Below are 24,517 nucleotides of genomic sequence, written 5' to 3'. Positions count from 1 at the left end.
GGAGAGGGCTGGGGGAAAGTGACTGGGGGACAGGGACTAGAGGGCTGGGGGAGAGGACTAGGGGACTGGAAGAGGGCTGGGGAGAGGGACTGGAAGAGGGCTGGGGGGAGAGTGACTAGGGGACTGGGAAGAGGGCTGGGGGAGAGGGACTAGGAGGGCTGGGGAGGGGACTAGGAGGGCTGGGGCTGGAGAGGGACTAGGAGGGCTGGGGGAGAGGACTAGGGGGCTGGGGAGAGTGGGGAAAGTGACTAGGGGACTGGAAAGAGGGCTGGGGGTGACTAGGGACTGGAAGGAGGGCTGGGGGAGAGTGACTAGGGACTGGGCTGGGGAAGACTAGGGGGCTGGGGGAGAGTGACTAGGAGGGCTGGGGGAGAGTGACTAGGGGACTGGGGGAAGCTGGGGGAGAGTGACTAGGGGACTGGCAAGAGGGCTGGGGAGAGTGACTAGGGGACTGGAAGAGGGCTGGGGGAGAGTGACTAGGGGGGGATGAGGGCTGGGGAGAGTGACTAGGGGGCTGGGGGAGAGGGACTAGGAGGGCTGGGATGAGGGCTGGGGGAGAAGTGACTAGGGGACTGGAAGAGGGCTGGGGGAGAGTGACTAGGGATTGGAAAAGGGGGCTGGGGGAGAGTGACTAGGGGACTGGGGAAGAGGGCTGGGGAAAGTGACTAGGGGACAGGAAGGGCTGGGGGAGAGTGACTAGGGGACTGGAAGAGAGGCTGGGAGAGTGACTAGGAGGGCTGGAAAGGGCTGGGGCTGGTTGAGAGTGACTAGGGACTGGGGAAGGGCTGGGGGAGAGGGACTAGGAGGGCTGGGGGAGAGGGACTAGGAGGGCTGGCGGAGAGTGACTAGGAGGGCTGGGGGAGGGACTAGGGGACAGGGAAGAGGGCTGGGGGAGAGTGACTAGGGGACAGGGAAGGGGCTGGGGGAAAGTGACTAGGGGACTGGAAAGAGGGCTGGGGGAGAGTGACTAGGGACTGGGCTGGGGGAGAGTGACTAGGGAATTGGGATGAGGGCTGGGGGAGAGTGACTAGGAGGGCTGGGGGAGAGTGACTAGGAGGGCTGGGGGAGAGTGACTAGGGGACTGGGAAGGGGCTGGGGAGGGCTGGGGGAAGTGACTAGGGGACTGGCAAGAGGGCTGGGGGAGAGTGACTAGGGGACTGGCAAGAGGGCTGGGGAGAGTGACTAGGAGGGGATGAGGGCTGGGGAGAGTGACTAGGAGGGCTGGGGGAGGGACTAGGGTAGGGATGAGGGCTGGAGAGTGACTAGGAGGGCTGGGGGATAGTGACGAAGGGACTGGGAGGGCTGGGGAGAGGACTAGGAGGGCTAGGGGAGAGGGACTAGGAGGGCTGGGGGGAGAGGGACTAGGAGGGCTGGGGAGAGGGACTAAGAGGGCTGGGGGAGAGGGACTAAGAGGGCTGGGGGAGAGGGACTAAGAGGGCTGGGGAGAGGACTAGGAGGGCTGGGGGAGAGTGACTAGGAGGGCTGGGGAGAGTGACTAGGGGACTGGGAAGAGGGCTGGGGAAAGTGACTAGGGGACTGGCAAGAGGGCTGGGGGAGAGTGACTAGGGGGCTGGCAAGAGGGCTGGGGGAGAGTGACTAGGGAGGGCTGGGGGAGAGGGACTAGGGACTGGCAAGAGGGCTGGGGAGAGTGACTAGGAGGGCTGGGGGAGAGGGACTAGGGGACTGGCAAGAGGGCTGGGGGAGAGTGACTAGGAGGGCTGGGGGAGAGGTACTAGGAGGGCTGGGGAGAGGGACTAGGAGGGCTGGGGGAGAGGGACTAGGAGGGCTGGGGAGAGGGACTAGGAGGGCTGGGGAAGAGGGACTAGGAGGGCTGGGGGAGAGGGACTAAGAGGGCTGGGGGAGATGGTCTAAGAGGGCTGGGGGAGAGTGACTAGGAGGGCTGGGGAGAGTGACTAGGGGACTGGGAAGCGGGCTGGGGGAAAGTGACTAGGGGACTGGCAAGAGGGCTGGGGGAGAGTGACTAGGGGACTGGCAAGAGGGCTGGGGAGAGAGTGACTAGGAGGGCTGGGGGAGAGGGACTAGGGGACTGGAAAGAGGGCTGGGGGAGAGTGACTAGGAGGGCTGGGGGAGAGGGACTAGGGGACTGGCAAGAGGGCTGGGGAGAGTGACTAGGAGGGCTGGGGAGAGGGACTAGGGGACTGGCAAGAGGGCTGGGGGAGAGTGACTAGGAGGGCTGGGGGAGAGGTACTAGGAGGGCTGGGGCTGGGGGAGAGGTACTAGGAGGGCTGGGGCTGGGGGAGAGGGGGACTAGGAGGGCTGGGGGAGAGTGACTAGGAGGGCTGGGTGAGAGTGACTAGGAGGGCTGGGGAGAGTGACTAGGAGGGCTGGGGGAGAGTGACTAGGAGGGCTGGGGGAGAGTGACTAGGAGGGCTGGGGAGAGTGACTAGGAGGGCTGGGGGAGAGTGACTAGGAGGGCTGGGGGAGAGTGACTAGGGGACAGGGAAGAGGGCTGGGGGAGAGTGACTAGGGGACTGGAAAGAGGGCTGGGGGAAAGTGACTAGGGGACTGGAAAGAGGGCTGGGGGAGTGACTAGGGATTGGAAAAAGAGGGCTGGGGGAGAGTGACTAGGGGACAGGGAAGAGGGCTGGGGAAGTGACTAGGGGACAGGGAAGAGGGCTGGGGGAAAGTGACTAGGGGACAGGGAAGAGGGCTGGGGGAAGTGACTAGGGGACTGGAAAGAGGGCTGGGGAGAGTGACTAGGGGATTGGAAAGAGGGCTGGGGGAGAGTGACTAGGGGACTGGGAGGGGCTGGGGGAGAGGGACTAGGAGGGATGGGGGAGAGGGACTAGGAGGGCTGGGGAGAGTGACTAGGAGGGCTGGGGGAGAGTGACTAGGGGACAGAGAAGAGGGCTGGGGGAAAGTGACTAGGGGACTGGAAAGAGGGCTGGGGGGTGACTACGGGACTGGAAAGAGGGCTGGGGGAGAGTGACTAGGGGCTGGGATGATGGCTGGGTGAGAGTGACTAGGAGGGCTGGGTGAGAGTGACTAGGAGGGCTGGGGGAGAGTGACTAGGGGACTGGGAAGCGGGCTGGGGGAAAGTGACTAGGGGACTGGCAAGAGGGCTGGGGAGAGTGACTAGGGAATTGGGATGAGGGCTGGGGAGAGTGACTAGGAGGGCTGGGGGACTAGGGGCCTGGGATGAGGGCTGGGGGAAAGTGACTAGGGGACTGGAAAGAGGGCTGGGGGAGTGACTACGGGATTGGAAAGGGGCTGGGGGAGAGTGACTAGGGGACAGGGAAGAGGGCTGGGGGAAAGTGACTAGGGGACAGGGAAGAGGGCTGGGGAAAGTGACTAGGGGACTGGAAAGAGGGCTGGGGAGAGTGACTACGGGATTGGAAGAGGCTGGGGAGAGTGACTAGGGGACTGGGAAGGGGCTGGGGAGAGGGACTAGGAGGGATGGGGGAGAGGGACTAGGAGGGCTGGCGGAGAGTGACTAGGAGGGCTGGGGGAGAGTGACTAGGGGACAGGGAAGAGGGCTGGGGAAAGTGACTAGGGGACAGGGAAGAGGGCTGGGGAGAGTGACTAGGGGACTGGAAAGAGGGCTGGGGGAGTGACTACGGGACTGGAAAGAGGGCTGGGGAGAGTGACTAGGAATTGGGATGAGGGCTGGGTGAGAGTGACTAGGAGGGCTGGGGAGAGTGACTAGGAGGGCTGGGGGAGAGTGACTAGGGACTGGGAAGCGGGCTGGGGGAAAGTGACTAGGGGACTGGGAAGAGGGCTGGGGGAGAGTGACTAGGGGACTGGCAAGAGGGCTGGGGGAGAGTGACTAGGGACTGGGATGAGGGCTGGGGGAGAGTGACTAGGAGGGCTGGGGGAGAGGGACTAGGGATTGGGATGAGGGCTGGGGAGAGTGACTAGGAGGGCTGGGGGATAGTGACGAAGGGACTGGGAAGCGGGCTGGGATAGAGTGGCTAGGGGACTGGGAAGAGGGCTGGGGGAAGTGACTAGGGGACTGGAAAGAGGGCTGGGGAGAGTGACTAGGGACTGGAAAGAGGGCTGGGGGAGAGTGACTAGGAGGGCTGGGATGAGGGCTGGGGGAGAGTGACTAGGAGGGCTGGGGGAGAGGGACTAGGGTATTGGGATGAGGGCTGGGGAGAGTGACTAGGAGGGCTGGGGAGGACTAGGGACTGGGAAGGGGCTGGGATAGAGTGACTAGGGGACTGGGGAAGAGGGCTGGGGGAACGTGACTAGGGACTGGAAAGAGGGCTGGGGAGAGTGACTACGGGACTGGAAAGAGGGCTGGGGGAGAGTGACTAGGGGACTGGGAAGAGGGCTGGGGGAGAGTGACTAGGGGATTGGGATGAGGGCTGGGGGAGAGTGACTAGGAGGGCTGGGGAGAGTGACGAGGAGGGCTGGGGAGAGTGACTAGGGACTGGGAGAAGCGGGCTGGGGGAGAGTGACTAGGGGACCGGGAAGAGGGCTGGGGGAGAGTGACTAGGAGGGCTGGGGGAGAGTGACTAGGAGGGCTGGGGGAGTGACTTGGAGGGCTGGCGGAGAGTGACTAGGAGAGCTGGCGGAGAGTGACTAGGAGAGCTGGCGGAGAGTGACTAGGAAGGCTGGCGGAGAGTGACTAGGAAGGCTGGCGGAGAGTGACTAGGAAGGCTGGCGGAGAGTGACTAGGAAGGCTGGCGGAGAGTGACTAGGAAGGCTGGCGGAGAGTGACTAGGAAGGCTGGCGGAGAGTGACTAGGAAGGATGGCGGAGAGTGACTAGGAGGGCTGGCGGAGAGTGACTAGGGGACTGGGAAGCGGGCTGGGGGAGAGTGACTAGGGGACTGGCAAGAGGGCTGGGGGAGAGTGACTAGGGGACTGGCAAGAGGGCTGGGGAGAGTGACTAGGGGATTGGGATGAGGGCTTGGGGAGAGTGACTAGGGGACCTGGGGAGAGAGGGCTGGGGGAGCGTGACTAGGAGGGCTGGGGGAGAGTGACTAGGAGGGCTGGGGAGAGTGACTAGGAGGGCTGGGGGAGAGTGACTAGGGGGAAGAGGGCTGGGGGAGAGTGACTAGGAGGGCTGGGGAGAGTGACTAGGAGGGCTGGGGAGAGTGACTAGGAGGGCTGGGGGAGAGTGGCTAGGGGACAGGGAAGAGGGCTGGGGAGAGTGACTAGGAGGGCTGGGGGAGAGTGACTAGGAGGGCTGGGGAGAGTGAATTGGAGGGCTGGGGAGTGACTTTGAGGCTGGGGGAGTGACTTTGAGGGCTGGCGGAGAGTGACTAGGAAGGCTGGCGGAGAGTGACTAGGAAGGCTGGGGAGAGTGACTAGGGACTGAAGGGGGCTGGGGGAGAGTGACTAGGGAGGGCTGGCGGAGAGTGACTAGGGGACTGGGAAGAGGGCTGGGGAGAGTGACTAGGGGACTGGCAAGAGGGCTGGGGGAGAGTGACTAGGGACTGGGGGAGAGGGCTGGGGAGAGTGACTAGGAGGGCTGGGGAGAGTGACTAGGAGGGCTGGGGGAGAGTGACTAGGAGGGCTGGGGGAGAGTGACTAGGAGGGCTGGGGGAGAGTGACTAGGAGGGCTGGGGGAGAGTGACTGGGGGAGAGTGACTAGGAGGGCTGGGGAGAGTGACTAGGAGGGCTGGGGAGAGTGACTAGGGAGGGCTGGGGAGAGTGACTAGGAGGGCTGGGGAGAGTGACTTGGAGGGCTGGGAAGAGGGCTGGGGGAGAGTGTCTAAGGGGACAGGGAAGAGGGCTGGGGGAGAGTGACTAGGAAGGCTGGGGGAGAGTGACTATGAGGGCTGGGGAAGAGTGACTAGGAGGGCTGGGGGAGAGTGACTAGGAGGGCTGGGGGAGAGTGACTAGGAGGGCTGGGGGAGGGACTAGGAGGGCTGGGGGAGAGGGACTAGGAGGGCTGGGGGAGAGGGACTAGGAGGGCTGGGGGAGAGGGACTAGGAGGGCTGGGCTGGGGAGAGGGACTAGGAGGGCTGGGTGAGAGTGACTAGGGGACTGGAAGGAGGGCTGGGGGGTGACTAGGGGACTGGAAGGAGGGCTGGGTGAGAGTGACTAGGAGGGCTGGGGGAGAGTGACTAGGAGGGCTGGGGGAGAGTGAATTGGGGACTGGGATGAGGGCTGGGGGAGAATTACTAGGGGACTGGGATGAGGGCTGGGGAGAGTGACTAGGGGACTGGAAAGAGGGCTGGGGGAGAGTGACTAGGGGACTGGAAAGAGGGCTGGGGAGAGTGACTAGGGGACCGGGAAGAGGGCTGGCGGAGAGTGCTTAGGAGGGCTGGCGGAGAGTGCTTAGGAGGGCTGGGGGAGTGACTAGGAACGCTGGGGAGAGGGACTAGGAGGGCTGGGGGAGAGTGACTTGAGGGGCTGTGGGGAGGGACTGGGGGTGGTAGTTAGTTTATGTACTGGAGAGGCTGGGGGGTGACTAGGGGACTGGAAGGAGGGCTGGGGGGTGACTAGGGGACTGGAAGGAGGGCTGGGTGAGAGTGACTAGGAGGGCTGGGGGAGAGGTACTAGGAGGGCTGGGGGAGAGGGACTAGGAGGGCTGGGGAAGAGGGACTAGGAGGGCTGGGTGAGAGTGACTAGGAGGGCTGGGGAGAGTGACTAGGAGGGCTGGGGGAGAGTGACTAGGAGGGCTGGGGGAGAGTGACTAGGGACAGGGAAGAGGGCTGGGGAGAGTGACTAGGAGAGCTGGCGGAGAGTGACTAGGAGGGCTGGCGGAGAGTGACTAGGAAGGCTGGCGGAGAGTGACTAGGAAGGCTGGCGGAGAGTGACTAGGAAGGCTGGCGGAGAGTGACTAGGAGGGCTGGCGGAGAGTGACTAGGGGACTGGGAAGCGGGCTGGGGGAGAGTGACTAAGGGGACTGGCAAGAGGGCTGGGGGAGAGTGACTAGGGGCCTGGCAATGAGGGCTGGGGGAGAGTGACTAGGGACTGGCAAGAGGGCTGGGGAGAGTGACTAGGGATTGGGATGAGGGCTTGGGGAGAGTGACTAGGGGACTCAGAAGAGGGCTGGGGGAGAGTGACTAGGGGACCGGGAAGAGGGCTGGGGGAGAGTGACTAGGAGGGCTGGGGGAGAGTGACTAGGAGGGCTGGGGGAGAGTGACTTGGAGGGCTGGGGAAAGTGACTCGGAGGGCTGGGGGAGTGACTTTGAGGGCTGGCAGAGAGTGACTAGGAGAGCTGGCGGAGAGTGACTAGGAAGGCTGGCGGAGAGTGACTAGGAAGGCTGGCGGAGAGTGACTAGGAAGGATGGCGGAGAGTGACTAGGAGGGCTGGCGGAGAGTGACTAGGGGACTGGGAAGCGGGCTGGGGGAGAGTGACTAGGGGACTGGCAAGAGGGCTGGGGGAGAGTGACTAGGGGATTGGGATGAGGGCTTGGGGAGAGTGACTAGGGGCCTCAGAAGAGGGCTGGGGAGAGTGACTAGGAGGGCTGATGGAGAGTGACTAGGAGGGCTGGGGGAGAGTGACTAGGAGGGCTGGGGGAGAGTGACTAGGAGGGCTGGGGAGAGTGACTTGGAGGGCTGGGAAGAGGGCTGGGGAGAGTGGCTAAGGGGACAGGGAAGAGGGCTGGGGAGAGTGACTAGGAAGGCTGGGGGAGAGTGACTATGAGGGCTGGGGGAGAGGGACTATGAGGGGGCTGGGGAAGAGTGACTAGGAGGGCTGGGGAGAGTGACTAGGAGGGCTGGGGGAGAGGGACTAGGAGGGCTGGGGGAGAGGGACTAGGAAGGCTGGGGGAGAGGGACTAGGAGGGCTGGGGAGAGGGGCTAGGAGGGCTGGGGGAGAGGGACTAGGAGGGCTTGGGGAGAGTGACTAGGAGGGCTGGGTGAGAGTGACTAGGAGGGCTGGGTGAGAGTGACTAGGGGACTGGAAGGAGGGCTGGGGAGGGTGACTAGGGGACTGGAAGGAGGGCTGGGTGAGAGTGACTAGGAGGGCTGGGTGAGAGTGACTAGGAGGGCTGAGGAGAGTGACTAGGAGGGCTGGGGGAGAGTGACTTGGGGACTGGGATGAGGGCTGGGGGAGAATTACTAGGGGACTGGGATGAGGGCTGGGGGAGAGTGACTAGGGGACTGGAAAGAGGGCTGGGGGAGAGTGACTAGGGGACTGCGATGAGGGCTGGGGGAGAGTGACTAGGGGACTGGAAAGAGGGCTGGGGGAGAGTGACTAGGGGACCGGGAAGAGGGCTGGCGGAGAGGGACTAGGAGGGCTGGCGGAGAGTGCTTAGGAGGGCTGGGGGAGAGGGACTAGGAGGGCTGGGGGAGAGTGACTTGAGGGGCTGTGGGGAGGGACTGGGGTGGTAGTTAGTTTATGTACTGGAGAGGCTGGGGGGTGACTAGGGGACTGGAAGGAGGGCTGGGGGGTGACTAGGGGACTGGAAGGAGGGCTGGGTGAGAGGACTAGGAGGGCTGGGGGAGAGTGACTAGGAGGGCTGGGGGAGAGTGACTAGGAGGGCTGGGGGAGAGTGACTAGGAGGGCTGGGGGAGAGTGACTAGGAGGGCTGGGGAGAGTGACTAGGGGACAGGGAAGAGGGCTGGGGATAGTGACTAGGGGACTGGAAAGAGGGCTGGGGGAGTGACTAGGGACTGGAAAGAGGGCTGGGGGACAGGGAAGAGGGCTGGGGGAGAGGGAAGAGGGCTGGGGGACAGGGGAAGGGAGGGCTGGGGGAAAGTGACTAGGGGGCAGGGAAGAGGGCTGGGGGAAAGTGACTAGGGGACAGGGAAGAGGGCTGGGGGAAAGTGACTAGGGGACTGGAAAGAGGGCTGGGGGAGTGACTAGGGGATTGGAAGAGGGCTGGGGGAGAGTGACTAGGGGACTGGGAAGAGGGCTGGGGAGAGGGATTAGGAGGGATGGGGGAGAGGGACTAGGAGGGCTGGGGAGAGTGACTAGGAGGGCTGGGGGAGAGTGACTAGGGGACAGGGAAGAGGGCTGGGGGAAAGTGACTAGGGGACTGGAAAGAGGGCTGGGGGAGTGACTACGGGACTGGAAAGAGGGCTGGGGGAGAGTGACTAGGGAATTGGGATGAGGGCTGGGTGAGAGTGACTAGGAGGGCTGGGTGAGAGTGACTAGGAGGGCTGGGGGAGAGTGACTAGGGGACTGGGAAGGGGCTGGGGGAAAGTGACTAGGGGACTGGCAAGAGGGCTGGGGAGAGTGACTAGGGGACTGGGGGAGAGGGCTGGGGGAGAGTGACTAGGGAATTGGGATGAGGGCTGGGGGAGAGTGACTAGGAGGGCTGGGGGAGAGTGACTAAGGGACTGGGATGAGGGCTGGGGGGGGAGAGTGGCTAAGGGACAGGGAAGAGGGCTGGGGGAGAGTGACTAGGGGACTGGAAAGAGGGCTGGGGAGAGTGACTACGGGACTGGAAAGAGGGCTGGGGGAGAGTGACTAAGGGACTGGGAAGAGGGCTGGGGGAGAGTGACTAGGGGATTGGGATGAGGGCTTGGGGAGAGTGACGAGGAGGGCTGGCGGAGAGTGACGAAGGGACTGGGAAGCGGGCTGGGGGAGAGTGACTAGGGGACCGGGAAGAGGGCTGGGGGAGAGTGACTAGAAGGGCTGGGGGAGAGTGACTAGGAGGGCTGGGGAGAGTGACTTGGAGGGCTGGCGGAGAGTGACTAGGAGAGCTGGCGGAGAGTGACTAGGAGAGCTGGCGGAGAGTGACTAGGAAGGCTGGCGGAGAGTGACTAGGAAGGCTGGGGGAGAGTGACTAGGAAGGCTGGGGAGAGTGACTAGGAGGGCTGGGGGAGAGTGACTAGGAAGGGCTGGCGGAGAGTGACTAGGAGGCTGGGGGAGAGTGACTAGGAGGGCTGGGGAGAGTGACTAGGAAGGATGGCTAGGAGGCTGGGGAGAGTGACTAGGGGGCTGGGAAGAGGGCTGGGGGAGAGTGACTAGGGACTGGCAAGAGGGCTGGGGGAGAGTGACTAGGGATTGGGATGAGGGCTTGGGGAGAGTGACTAGGGGACTCAGAAGAGGGCTGGGGGCTGGGGAAGTGACTAGGGGACTAGAAGAGGGCTGGGGGAGAGTGACTAGGAGGGCTGGGGGAGAGTGACTAGGAGGGCTGGGGAGAGTGACTAGGAGGGCTGGGGGAAAGTGACTAGGAGGGCTGGGGAAAGTGACTAGGAGGGCTGGGGGAGTGACTTAGAGGGCTGGCAGAGAGTGACTAGGAGGGCTGGGGAGAGTGACTAGGAGGGCTGGGGAGAGGACTAGGAGGGCTGGGGAGAGGACTAGGAGGGCTGGGGAGAGTGACTAGGAAGGATGGCGGAGAGGACTAGGAGGGCTGGCGGAGAGTGACTAGGGGACTGGGAAGCGGGCTGGGGGAGAGTGACTAGGGACTGGGAGGGCTGGGGGAGAGTGACTAGGGGATGGGATGAGGGCTGGGGGAGAGTGACTAGGAGGGCTGGGGAGAGTGACTAGGGACTGGGAAGGAGGGCTGGGGGAGAGTGACTAGGGGGACCGGGAAGAGGGCTGGGGAGAGTGACTTAGGAGGGCTGGGGAGAGTGACTAGGAGGGCTGGGGGAGTGACTTGGAGGGCTGGGGAGAGTGACTAGGAGGCTGGGGAGAGTGACTAGGAGGCTGGGGAGAGTGACTAGGAAGGCTGGACTGGGATGACTAGGGGCTGGGGGAGAGTGACTAGGGAGGCTGGGGCTGGAGAGTGACTAGGAAGGCTGGGGAGAGTGACTAGGGGACTGGCAAGAGGGCTGGGGGAGAGTGACTAGGGGATTGGGATGAGGGCTGGGGGAGAGTGACTAGGGGACTGGGAAGAGGGCTGGGGGAGAGTGACTAGGGGACTGGAAAGAGGGCTGGGGGAGAGTGACTAGGGGACCGGGATGAGGGCTTGGGGAGAGTGACTAGGGGACTCAGAAGAGGGCTGGGGGAGAGTGACTAGGGGACTGGAAAGAGGGCTGGGGAGAGTGACTAGGGGACCGGGAAGAGGGCTGGCGGAGAGGGACTAGGAGGGCTGGCGGAGAGTGCTTAGGAGGGCTGGGGGAGAGGGACTAGGAACGCTGGGGGAGAGTGCTTAGGAGGGCTGGCGGAGAGTGCTTAGGAGGGCTGGGGAGAGGGACTAGGAGGGCTGGGGGAGAGTGACTTGAGGGGCTGTGGGGAGGGACTGGGGGTGGTAGTTAGTTTATGTACTGGAGAGGCTGGGGGGTGACTAGGGGACTGGAAGGAGGGCTGGGGTGGTGACTAGGGGACTGGAAGGAGGGCTGGGTGAGAGTGACTAGGAGGGCTGGGGAGAGTGACTAGGAGGGCTGGGGGAGAGTGACTAGGAGGGCTGGGGGAGAGTGACTAGGAGGGCTGGGGAGAGTGACTAGGAGGGCTGGGGGAGTGACTAGGGAATTGGGATGAGGGCTGGGGAGAGTGACTAGGGGATTGGGATGAGGGCTTGGGGAGAGTGACTAGGGGCCTCAGAAGAGGGCTGGGGGAGAGTGACTAGGAGGGCTGGGGGAGAGTGACTAGGAGGGCTGGGGGAGGGTGACTAGGAGGGCTGGGGGAGAGTGACTAGGGGACTGGCAAGAGGGCTGGGGGAGAGTGACTAGGGGATTGGGATGAGGGCTTGGGGAGAGTGACTAGGGGCCTCAGAAGAGGGCTGGGGGAGAGTGACTAGGAGGGCTAGGAGGACTAGGAGGGCTGGGGGAGAGTGACTAGGAGGGCTGGGGGAGAGTGACTAGGAGGGCTGGGGAGAGTGACTAGGGAATTGGGATGAGGGCTGGGGAGAGTGACTAGGGGACTGGCAAGAGGGCTGGGGAGAGTGACTAGGGATTGGGATGAGGGCTTGGGGAGAGTGACTAGGGGCCTCAGAAGAGGGCTGGGGGAGAGTGACTAGGAGGGCTGGGGAGAGTGACTAGGAGTGCTGGGGGAGAGTGACTAGGAGGGCTGGGGGAGAGTGACTAGGGAATTGGGATGAGGGCTGGGGGAGAGTGACTAGGAGGGCTGGGGGAGAGTGACGAAGGGACTGGGATGAGGGCTGGGGAGAGTGACTAGGAGGGCTGGGGAGAGTGACTAGGAGGGCTGGGGGAGAGTGACGAGGGAGGGCTGGCGGAGAGTGACTTGGAGGGCTGGGAAGAGGGCTGGGGGAGAGTGGCTAAGGGGACAGGGAAGAGGGCTGGGGAGAGTGACTAGGAAGGCTGGGGGAGAGTGACTAGGAAGGCTGGGGGAGAGTGACTATGAGGGCTGGGGGAGAGGGACTATGAGGGCTGGGGAAGAGTGACTAGGAGGGCTGGCGGAGAGTGACTAGGAGGGCTGGGGGAGAGGGACTAGGAGGGCTGGGGGAGAGGGACTAGGAGGGCTGGGGAGAGTGACTAGGAGGGCTGGGGAGAGTGACTAGGAGGGCTGGGGGAGAGTGACTAGGAGGGCTGGGGAGAGTGACTAGGGAATTGGGATGAGGGCTGGGGAGAGTGACTAGGGGCCTGGGATGAGGGCTGGGGGAGAGTGACTAGAAGAGGGCTGGGGGAGAGTGACTAGGAGGGCTGGGGGAGAGTGACTAGGAGGGCTGGGGAGAGTGACTAGGGGACTGGCAAGAGGGCTGGGGGAGAGTGACTAGGGGATTGGGATGAGGGCTTGGGGAGAGTGATTAGGGGCCTCAGAAGGGGCTGGGGGAGAGTGACTAGGAGGGCTGGGGGAGAGTGACTAGGAGGGCTGGGGGAGAGTGACTAGGAGGGCTGGGGGAGAGTGACTAGGAGGGCTGGGGGAGAGTGGGAATTGGGATGAGGGCTGGGGGAGAGTGACTAGGGGACTGGCAAGAGGGCTGGGGAGAGTGACTAGGGGATTGGGATGAGGGCTTGGGGAGAGTGACTAGGGGCCTCAGAAGAGGGCTGGGGGAGAGTGACTAGGAGGGCTGGGGAGAGTGACTAGGAGGGCTGGGGAGAGTGACTAGGAGGGCTGGGGAGAGTGACTAGGGAATTGGGAGGGCTGGGGAGGGACTGGGGGCTGGGGAGAGTGACTAGGAGGGCTGGGGGAGAGTGACGAGGAGGGCTGGCGGAGAGTGACTTGGAGGGCTGGGAAGAGGGCTGGGGGAGAGTGGCTAAGGGGACAGGGAAGAGGGCTGGGGGAGAGTGACTAGGAAGGCTGGGGAGAGTGACTAGGAAGGCTGGGGGAGAGTGACTATGAGGGCTGGGGGAGAGGGACTATGAGGGCTGGGGAAGAGTGACTAGGAGGGCTGGCGGAGAGTGACTAGGAGGGCTGGGGGAGGGACTAGGAGGGCTGGGGGAGAGGGACTAGGAGGGCTGGGGGAGAGGGACTAGGAGGGCTGGGGAGAGGGACTAGGAGGGCTGGGGGAGAGGGACTAGGAGGGCTGGGTGAGAGTGACTAGGAGGGCTGGGTGAGAGTGACTAGGAGGGCTGGGTGAGAGTGACTAGGGGACTGGAAGGAGGGCTGGGGGGTGACTAGGGGACTGGAAGGAGGGCTGGGGGAGAGTGACTAGGAGGGCTGGGTGAGAGTGACTAGGAGGGCTGGGGAGAGTGACTAGGAGGGCTGGGGGAGAGTGACTAGGAGGGCTGGGTGAGAGTGACTAGGAGGGCTGGGTGAGAGTGACTAGGGGACTGGAAGGAGGGCTGGGGGGTGACTAGGGGACTGGAAGGAGGGCTGGGTGAGAGTGACTAGGAGGGCTGGGTGAGAGTGACTAGGAGGGCTGGGGGAGAGTGACTAGGAGGGCTGGGGAGAGTGACTTGGGGACTGGGATGAGGGCTGGGGAGAATTACTAGGGGACTGGGATGAGGGCTGGGGGAGATTGACTAGGGGACTGGAAAGAGGGCTGGGGGAGAGTGACTAGGGGACTGCGATGAGGGGCTGGGGGAGAGTGACTAGGGGACTGGAAAGAGGGCTGGGGGAGAGTGACTAGGGGACCGGGAAGAGGGCTGGCGGAGAGGGACTAGGAGGGCTGGCGGAGAGTGCTTAGGAGGGCTGGGGGAGAGGGACTAGGAACGCTGGGGGAGAGTGACTTGAGGGGCTGTGGGAGGGACTGGGGGTGGTAGTTAGTTTATGTACTGGAGAGGCTGGGGGGTGACTAGGGGACTGGAAGGAGGGCTGGGGGATGACTAGGGGACTGGAAGGAGGGCTGGGTGAGAGTGACTAGGAGGGCTGGGGAGAGTGACTGGAAAGGGGACTGGAAGGAGGGATGGGGGAGAGTGACTAGGAGGGCTGGGGGAGAGTGACTTGAGGGGCTGTGGGGAGTGACTAGGGGACTGGAAAGAGGGCTGGGGGAGAGTGACTAGGACGGCTGGGGGAGAGTGACTAGGGACTGGAAAGAGGGCTGGGGGAGAGTGACTAGGATGGCTGGGTGAGAGGGACTAGGAGGGCTGGGTGAGAGTGACTAGGAGGGCTGGGGGAGAGTGACTAGGAGGGCTGGGGAGAGTGACTAGGAGGGCTGGGTGAGAGGGACTAGGAGGGCTGGGGGAGAGGGACTAGGAGGGCTGGGTGAGAGTGACTAGGAGGGCTGGGGGAGAGGGACTAGGAGGGCTGGGGGAGAGTGACTAGGAGGGCTGGGAAGAGGGCTGGGGGAGAGTGACTAGGAGGGATGGGGGAGAGTGACTAGGAGGGATGGGGAGAGTGACTAGGGGACTGGGAAGAGGGCTGGGGGAGAGTGACTAGGAGGGATGGGGAGAGTGACTTGAGGGGCTGTGGGGAGTGACTGGGGGTGGTAGTTAGTTTATGTCCTGGAGGGGCTGTGGGGAGTGGCTGGGGGTGGTAGTTAGTTTATGTACTGGAGGGGCTGTGGGGAGTGGCTGGGGGTGGTAGTTAGTTTATGTACTGGAGGGGCTGGGGGGAGTGGCTGGGGGTGGTAGTTAGTTTATGTACTGGAGGGGCTGGGGGAGTGGCTGGGGGTGGTAGTTAGTTTATGTACTGGTGGGGCTGGGGGAGGGGCTGGGGGTGGTAGTTTATGTACTGGAGGGGCTGGAGGGTGGTAGTTTATGTACTGGAGGGGCTGGGGGGAGTGGCTGGGGGGTGGTAGTTTATGTACTGGAGGATGTGTCACTGTGTGTTTGTGTATGATTGTTTTTATTTATGCCGATTTATTCTATGTGGGGGGTGACCGTGTTATTATCATAAATAACTGTTAGCGTGACCTGGTAACCCAGCTGTCATCCCTGTCTTTTTAGATTTAACTTTCTCTGCAGGGGTGAGTCATACCAGTACGTCTGAATGGTCTGTATCTGACATGTTTAATCAACCCCAAAATAGACCAACTGTGTCCCAGCAATAAGTCATGGAAGATGCCAGTCGAGATACACATCAAATCTGGATTATTCAGGTGTAAAAATAATGCCGTTCTGAACCATTAGCAGACTCAGTGTTCATCTTCCCTCGGACTGCTGCTGACACAGCAGACAGTCTCCACACGTGTCCATCCTATAGTACTCGACCCCCATTTAGAAACACAGCAGACAGTCCCCACGCGTGTCCATCCTATAGTACTCGACCCCCATTTAGAAACACAGCAGACAGTCTCCACACGTGTCCATCCTATAGTACTCGACCCCCATTTAGACACACAGCAGACAGTCTCCACGCGTGTCCATCCTATAGTACTCGACCATGTTGAAAGTAGAGTTTATCTAGTTATTCTGTGAACAAATGGCATCAATACCGACCTGATTGAATAGTTGATGAGATGACTGCACAGTATTGTGAGTTCCAGACAGATGAGACATTCTGCCCTGTCAGAGACAGAGCATAAATCAGAGACATTCTGCCCTGTCAGAGACAGAGCATAAATCAGAGAGACATTCTGCCCTGTCAGAGACAGAGCATAAATCAGAGACATTCTGCCCTGTCAGAGACAGAGACAGAGCATAAATCAGAGACATTCTGCCCTGTCAGAGACACAGCATAAATCAGAGACATTCTGCCCTGTCAGAGACACAGCATAAATCAGAGAGACATTCTGCCCTGTCAGAGACACAGCATAAATCAGATACATTCTGCCCTGTCAGAGACACAGCATAAATCAGAGACATTCTGCCCTGTCAGAGACACAGCATAAATCAGAGACATTCTGCCCTGTCAGAGACACAGCATAAATCAGAGAGACATTCTGCCCTGTGAGAGACAGAGACACAGCATAAATCAGAGACATTCTGCCCTGTCAGAGACACAGCATAAATCAGAGAGACATTCTGCCCTGTCAGAGACACAGCATAAATCAGAGACATTCTGCCCTGTCAGAGACACAGCATAAATCAGAGACATTCTGCCCTGTCAGAGACACAGCATAAATCAGAGAGACATTCTGCCCTGTCAGAGACAGAGCATAAATCAGAGACATTCTGCCCTGTCAGAGACACAGCATAAATCAGAGAGACATTCTGCCCTGTCAGAGACAGAGCATAAATCAGAGACATTCTGCCCTGTCAGAGACACAGCATAAATCAGAGAGACATTCTGCCCTGTCAGAGACAGAGCATAAATCAGAGACATTCTGCCCTGTCAGAGACACAGCATAAATCAGAGAGACATTCTGCCCTGTCAGAGACACAGCATAAATCAGAGAGACATTCTGCCCTGTCAGAGACACAGCATAAATCAGAGAGACATTCTGCCCTGTCAGAGACAGAGACACCCCCCACCACCGTCAGCTCCCCTGGCCAGGGGTGTAAATCAGCCCTCCATGGAACGTGACGAAGTCCCCTCTCCCCTTTTACGTATTAGGCAATGTCACCCAGCCCCACATGGTTGGGAGAGAGGTCTCTGTGGGGCTGTGGCGGCCTGGGTCAAGGTTGAGGTTCTGGGCAGAGAGGCAGGGCCTGGTGGGTGGTCCAGGAGATAGTGTTTGAAAGGTGGACAGTGTGTGTTGTCCTCTCTCTTGTAGGAAGAGCTGTAGGAGACAGTGAATGACAGTATGTCTTCTGTCCTTGTCTCTGCATTGTGTTGTCCCCACCTGTAGGAAGAGCTGTAGGAGACAGTGAATGACAGTATGTCTTCTGTCCTTGTCTCTGCATTGTGTTGTCCCCACCTGTAGGAAGAGCTGTAGGAGACAGTGAATGACAGTATGTCTTCTGTCCTTGTCTCTGCATTGTGTTGTCCCCACCTGTAGGAAGAGCTGTAGGAGACAGTGAATGACAGTATGTCTTCTGTCCTTGTCCCTGCATTGTGTTGTCCCCACCTGTAGGAAGAGCTGTAGGAGACAGTGAATGACAGTATGTCTTCTGTCCTTGTCTCTGCATGTCCCCACCTGTAGGAAGAGCTGTAGGAGACAGTGAATGACAGTATGTCTTCTGTCCTTGTCTCTGCATGTCCCCTCCTGTAGGAAGCGCTATAAGAGGGTGCTGGTCAGCACCGTCACTATCCAGAAGAACTACAGAGCTCACTTCTGGAGACGTGTGTTCCTTCGTCTCCGCACCGCAGCTGTCATTCTACAGAAACACCAGCGCGGTCGGCTGGCCCGAGGCCTCTATCGACACCTCTCTGAGGAGAAGAAGAGGATAGAGGAGGAAGAGGAGGAGAGACTGCAAGTAGAGGGGGAGAGGAGGAGGCTGGAGGAAGAGGAGTTGAGGAGGAGGAAGGAGGAGGAGAGACTGAGGGTGTTGGAGCTGGAGGAGGTGATGAGGAAGGAGGAGAGACTGAGGGTGTTGGAGCTGGAGGAGGTGAGGAGGAAGGAGGAGAGACTGAGGGTGTTGGAGCTGGAGGAGGTGAGGAAGATGGAGGAGGAGAGACGGAGGGTGTTGGAGCTGGAGGAGGTGAGGAGGAAGGAGGAGGAGAGACTGAGACAACAGAAGGAGCAGGAAGCAGCGAATAGAAAGGAGGAGGAGCTTTGCAACGGACAGCAAGTCGAAGACAAGGAGAAATCTACAGCCAACAACAGGTACACTAGTAGCAGTGTGCCGGCTGTCATTCCAGTCTGTCTACAGCACGGTCTTCACTCTTCGTCTTCTACTCATCTTCCTCTTCTTCTCTCCCTTTAGGAACTCCCTGGAGATGGAATCTCCTGCTCCCCATAAGGTGTCCCTGTCCTACTCCCTGCCCCACCACACCTCTGAGGAGGTGTCCCTGTCCTACTCCCTGCCCCACCACACCTCTGAGGAGATGTCCCTGTCCTACTCCCTGCCCCACCACACCTCTGAGGAGGAGTCCTGTCAGATGGAGGAGATCCTTCGGCTGGAGAAGGAGATTGAGAGGCTGCAGCGCCAGAAGGAGGACGGGGTGTCCATGTTAGGGGACGGCCTTGGAGGGAACGGGGAGGAGCTCCGGCAGAGGAGGGACGCAGAGATCTACCAGCTGGAGAAGGAGGCGTCTCGCGTGGCCACAGAGTTCCTGGAGCTCCTGGACTTTGGGGGTCTGGAACAGAGTCTGTCCAGCGAGGAGAATCTCCACGACCCTTCAGAGCGCACCGCTCCCCTGGCCCGGGCCGAGGAGGAGGAGGACGAGGGCTTCCATGCTGAGGAGGAGTGTCCCGGTAGCGGTATCTTCCCTCTCCCCGTGGAGGTTCCTCTGGACCAGGAGGTCTTCTCCTCCCTCCCTCCTTCTCCTCCTGCCTTCGCTGAGAGTCTGGTAGCACATGCCCTGGCTCTCTCTCAAGCTCCGTGTTGTCCCCCTGTTTACTACCCCCTCACCTCTATTGTCCCTACACACCACCCGGCTCCTCCTCTCCCTGGCCTCACCAACGGAGGTGGGAAGGCTCTCTGTCACCAACCCACCAGGAGAATAGAGGTGGCTCCAGAGATCAACAGTGTGCCCAGAAGAGTGGACGTAGTACCCGACAGACCCTGTGCCAGGGTAGATGTTATGCCAACTAGAATAGACGCGGTACCCTCCAGATTCCCAGAGGCTGTGCCAGACAGGAGAGCAGAGCTAGCGCCCACTGTGCCTGTCCCAGGGGCCAGGGAGGTCAGAGAGGAGGTGTCATTCAGCGTCCTACCAGACACAGAGTCATACTGTGACCAGGAGGAGTTTGAGGAGGTGCAGGGGAGTACAGGCTCTAGAGACGTAGCCAGTATCACGGGCGGACATGCAACTGATGAGGTGCTGAGGAAATCATCCTGTACTCAGAACAGCCTGGACTCCTTCAGAGGCAGCTCAGACTCTGTGAGTACTACACCCTGCTGTACCAACTACACACTACTGTACCAACTAACTACACCCTGCTGTACCTACTACACACTGCTGTACCTATTACACACTGCTGTACCTATTACACACTACTGTACCAACTAACTACTACTGTACCTACTACACCCTGCTGTACCAACTACACCCTGCTGTACCAACTAACTACTACTGTACCTACTACACACTACTGTACCAACTACACACCACTGTACCAACTACACCCTGCTGTACCAACTACACACTACTGTACCAACTAACTACACCCTGCTGTACCAACTAACTACACCCTGCTGTACCTACTACACCCTGCTGTACTAACTACACCCTGCTGTACCTACTACACCCTGCTGTACCTATTACACACTACTGTACCTACTAACTACACACTACTGTACCAACTAACTACACCCTGCTGTACCTAAACACCCTGCTGTACCAACTACACCCTGCTGTACCAACTACACACTACTGTACCAACTAACTACACCCTGCTGTACCAACTAACTACACCCTGCTGTACCTACTACACCCTGCTGTACCTACTACACCCTGTTGTACTAACTACACCCTGCTGTACCTACTACACCCTGCTGTACCTATTACACACTACTGTACCTACTAACTACACACTACTGTACCAACTAACTACACCCTGCTGTACCTAAACACCCTGCTGTACTAACTACACCCTGCTGTACCTACTACACCCTGCTGTACCTACTACACCCTGCTGTACCTACTACACCCTGCTGTACCTACTACACCCTGCTGTACCTACTACACCCTGCTGTACCTACTACACCCTGCTGTACCTACTACACCCTGCTGTACCTACTACACCCTGCTGTACCTACTACACACTACTGTACCTACTAACTACACACTACTGTACCTAACTACACACTGCTGTACCAACTACACCCTGCTGTACCTACTACACCCTGCTGTACCTACTACACCCTGCTGTACCAACTACACCCTACTGTACCAACTAACTACACCCTGCTGTACCAACTACACCCTACTGTACCAACTAACTACACACCTGTGTACCAACTACACACTACTGTACCAACTACACACTACTGCACCAACTACACACTACTGCACCAACTACACACTACTGCACCAACTACACACTACTGAACCCACTACACACTACCTACTACTGTACCAACTACATACTACTGTACCAACTACATACTACTGTACCAACTACTGTACCAACTACATACTACTGAACCTACTACACACTACCTACTACACACTACTGTACCTACTACACACTACTGTACCAACTACACACTACTGTACAAACTACACACGACCTACTACTGTTCCAACTACACACTACTGTACCAACTACATACTACTGTACCAACTACTGTACCAACTACATACTACTGAACCTACTACACACTACCTACTACACACTACCTACTACACACTACTGTACCAACTACACACTACTGTACCAACTACACACTACCTACTACTGTACCAACTACACACTACTGTACCAACTACATACTACTGTACCAACTACTGTACCAACTACATACTACTGAACCTACTACACACTACCTACTACACACTGCTGTACCAACTACACACTACCTACTACTCTACCAACTACACACTACCTACTACTCTACCAATTACACACTACACACTACTGTACAAACTACACACTGCTGTACCAACTACACACTACCTACTACTCTACCAATTACACACTACACACTACTGTACCTACTACACACTACACACTACTGAACCTACTACACACTACTGTACCTACTACACACTACACACTACTGAACCTACTACACACTACTGTACCTACTACACACTACACCCTACTGTACCAACTACATACTGCTGTACCAACTACATACTGCTGTACCAACTACATACTGCTGTACCAACTGCATACTGCTGCACCAACTACACACTACTGTACCAACTACACACTACTGAACCTACTACACACTACTGAACCTACTACACACTACTGAACCTACTACACACTACCTACTACACACTACTGTACCAACTACTACATACCAACTACTGTACCAACTACACACTACACACCTGTGTACCAACTACACACTACTGCACCAACTACACACTACTGCACCAACTACACACTACTGAACCTACTACACACTACTGAACCTACTACACACTACCTACTACTGTACCAACTACACACTACTGTACCAACTACATACTACTGTACCAACTACATACTACTGAACCTACTACACACTACTGTACCTACTACACACTACTATACCTACTACACACTACTTTACCAACTACACATTACTGCACCAACTACACACTACCTACTACTGTACCAACTACACACTACTGTACCAACTACATACTACTGTACCAACTACTGTACCAACTACATACTACTGAACCTACTACACACTACCTATTACACACTGCTGTACCAACTACACACTACTGTACAAAACTACACACTGCTGTACCAACTACACACTACCTACTACTCTACCAATTACACACTACACACTACTGTACCTACTACACACTACTGAACCTACTACACACTACTGTACCTACTACACACTACACACTACTGAACCAACTACATACTGCTGTACCAACTACATACTGCTGTACCAACTACATACTGCTGCACCAACTACACACTACTGAACCTATTACACACTACACACTACTGAACCTACTACACACTACTGTACCTACTACACACTACACCCTACTGTACCAACTACATACTGCTGTACCAACTACATACTGCTGTACCAACTATATACTACTGCACCAACTACACACTACTGAACCAACTACACACTACTGAACCTACTACACACTACTGAACCTACTACACACTACTGAACCTACTACACACTACCTGCTACTGTACCAACTACACACTACTGTACCAACTACATACTACTGTACCAACTACTGTACCAACTACACACTACACACCTGTCCACCAACTACACACTACTGCACCAACTACACACTACTGTACCAACTACACACTACTGCACCAACTACATACTACTGAACCTACTACACACTACCTACTACACACTACTGTACCTACTACACACTACTGTACCACCTACACACTACTGTACCAACTACACACTACCTACTACTGTACCAACTACACACTACTGTACCAACTACATACTACTGTACCAACTACATACTACTGTACCAACTACACACTACTGTACCAACTACATACTACTGTACCAACTACTGTACCAACTACATACTACTGAACCTACTACACACTACCTACTACACACTGCTGTACCAACTACACACTACTGTACAAACTACACACTACTGTACCAACTACATACTACTGTACCAACTACTGTACCAACTACACACTACACACCTGTGTACCAACTACACACTACTGTACCTACTACACACTACTGTACAAAACTACACACTGCTGTACCAACTACACACTACCTACTACTCTACCAATTACACACTACACACTACTGTACCTACTACACACTACTGAACCTACTACACACTACTGTACCTACTACACACTACACACTACTGAACCAACTACATACTGCTGTACCAACTACATACTGCTGTACCAACTACATACTGCTGCACCAACTACACACTGCTGAACCTATTACACACTACACACTACTGAACCTACTACACACTACTGAACCTACTACACACTACTGTACCTACTACACACTACACCCTACTGTACCAACTACATACTGCTGTACCAACTACATACTGCTGTACCAACTATATACTACTGCACCAACTACACACTACTGCACCAACTACACACTACTGAACCTACTACACACTACTGAACCTACTACACACTACTGAACCTACTACACACTACTGAACCTACTACACACTACCTGCTACTGTACCAACTACACACTACTGTACCAACTACATACTACTGTACCAACTACTGTACCAACTACACACTACACACCTGTGTACCAACTACACACTACTGCACCAACTACACACTACTGCACCAACTACACACTACTGTACCAACTACACACTACTGCACCAACTACATACTACTGAACCTACTACACACTACCTACTACACACTACTGTACCTACTACACACTACTGTACCACCTACACACTACTGTACCAACTACACACTACCTACTACTGTACCAACTACACACTACTGTACCAACTACATACTACTGTACCAACTACATACTACTGTACCAACTACACACTACTGTACCAACTACATACTACTGTACCAACTACTGTACCAACTACATACTACTGAACCTACTACACACTACCTACTACACACTGCTGTACCAACTACACACTACTGTACAAACTACACACTACTGTACCAACTACATACTACTGTACCAACTACTGTACCAACTACACACTACACACCTGTGTACCAACTACACACTACTGTACCTACTACACACTACTGTACCAACTACACCCTGCTGTACCAACTACACACTGCTGTACCTACTACACACTGCTGTACCAACTACACCCTGCTGTACCTATTACACACTACTGTACCAACTACACACTACTGTACCAACTACACCCTGCTGTACCAACTACACACTGCTGTACCTATTACACACTACTGTACCAACTACACACCACTGTACCAACTACACCCTGCTGTACCAACTACACACTACTGTACCAACTAACTACACCCTGCTGTACCAACTAACTACACCCTGCTGTACCTACTACACCCTGCTGTACCTACTACACCCTGCTGTACTAACTACACCCTGCTGTACCTACTACACCCTGCTGTACCTACTACACACTACTGTACCTACTAACTACACACTACTGTACCAACTAACTACACCCTGCTGTACCAACTACACCCTGCTGTACCAACTACACCCTGCTGTACCAACTACACCCTACTGTACCAACTAACTACACCCTGCTGTACCAACTACACACTACTGTACCAACTACACCCTGCTGTACCAACTACACCCTGCTGTACCAACTACACCCTACTGTACCAACTAACTACACCCTGCTGTACCAACTAACTACACCCTGCTGTACCAACTACACCCTGCTGTACCAACTACACACTACTGTACCAACTACACCCTGCTGTACCAACTAACTACACCCTGCTGTACCAACTAACTACACCCTGCTGTACCAACTAACTACACCCTGCTGTACCAACTACACCCTGCTGTGCCAACTACACCCTGCTGTACCAACTACACCCTGCTGTACCAACTACACACTACTGTACCAACTACACCCTGCTGTACCAACTACACCCTGCTGTACCAACTACACCCTGGTGTACCAACTACACACTGGTGTACCAACTACACACTACTGTACCAACTACACACTACTGTACCAACTAACTACACCCTGCTGTACCAACTAACTACACCCTGCTGTACCAACTACACCCTGCTGTACCTATTACACACTACTGTACC

General features: G+C 57.3%; 1 protein-coding gene across 1 annotated transcript in view; it reads left to right on the top strand.

Moving 5' to 3' along the window:
- myo10l3 (myosin X, like 3) overlaps positions 1-24,517 on the top strand; it is a 250,853-nt gene that overhangs the window by 153,702 nt on the left and 72,634 nt on the right. Inside the window, exons 22-23 of the mRNA XM_065019717.1 lie at positions 17,191-17,745; positions 17,846-18,965. Coding sequence (XP_064875789.1) covers positions 17,191-17,745; positions 17,846-18,965 — 1,675 coding nt within the window. The remainder of the gene's footprint in view (positions 1-17,190; positions 17,746-17,845; positions 18,966-24,517) is intronic.

Source organism: Oncorhynchus nerka, linkage group LG1 (assembly GCF_034236695.1).
Source record: "Oncorhynchus nerka isolate Pitt River linkage group LG1, Oner_Uvic_2.0, whole genome shotgun sequence".
Lineage (NCBI taxonomy): Eukaryota > Metazoa > Chordata > Actinopteri > Salmoniformes > Salmonidae > Oncorhynchus > Oncorhynchus nerka.
Note: the sequence above shows the minus strand (reverse complement) of the source record. Positions and strands in the feature narration are given on the sequence as shown.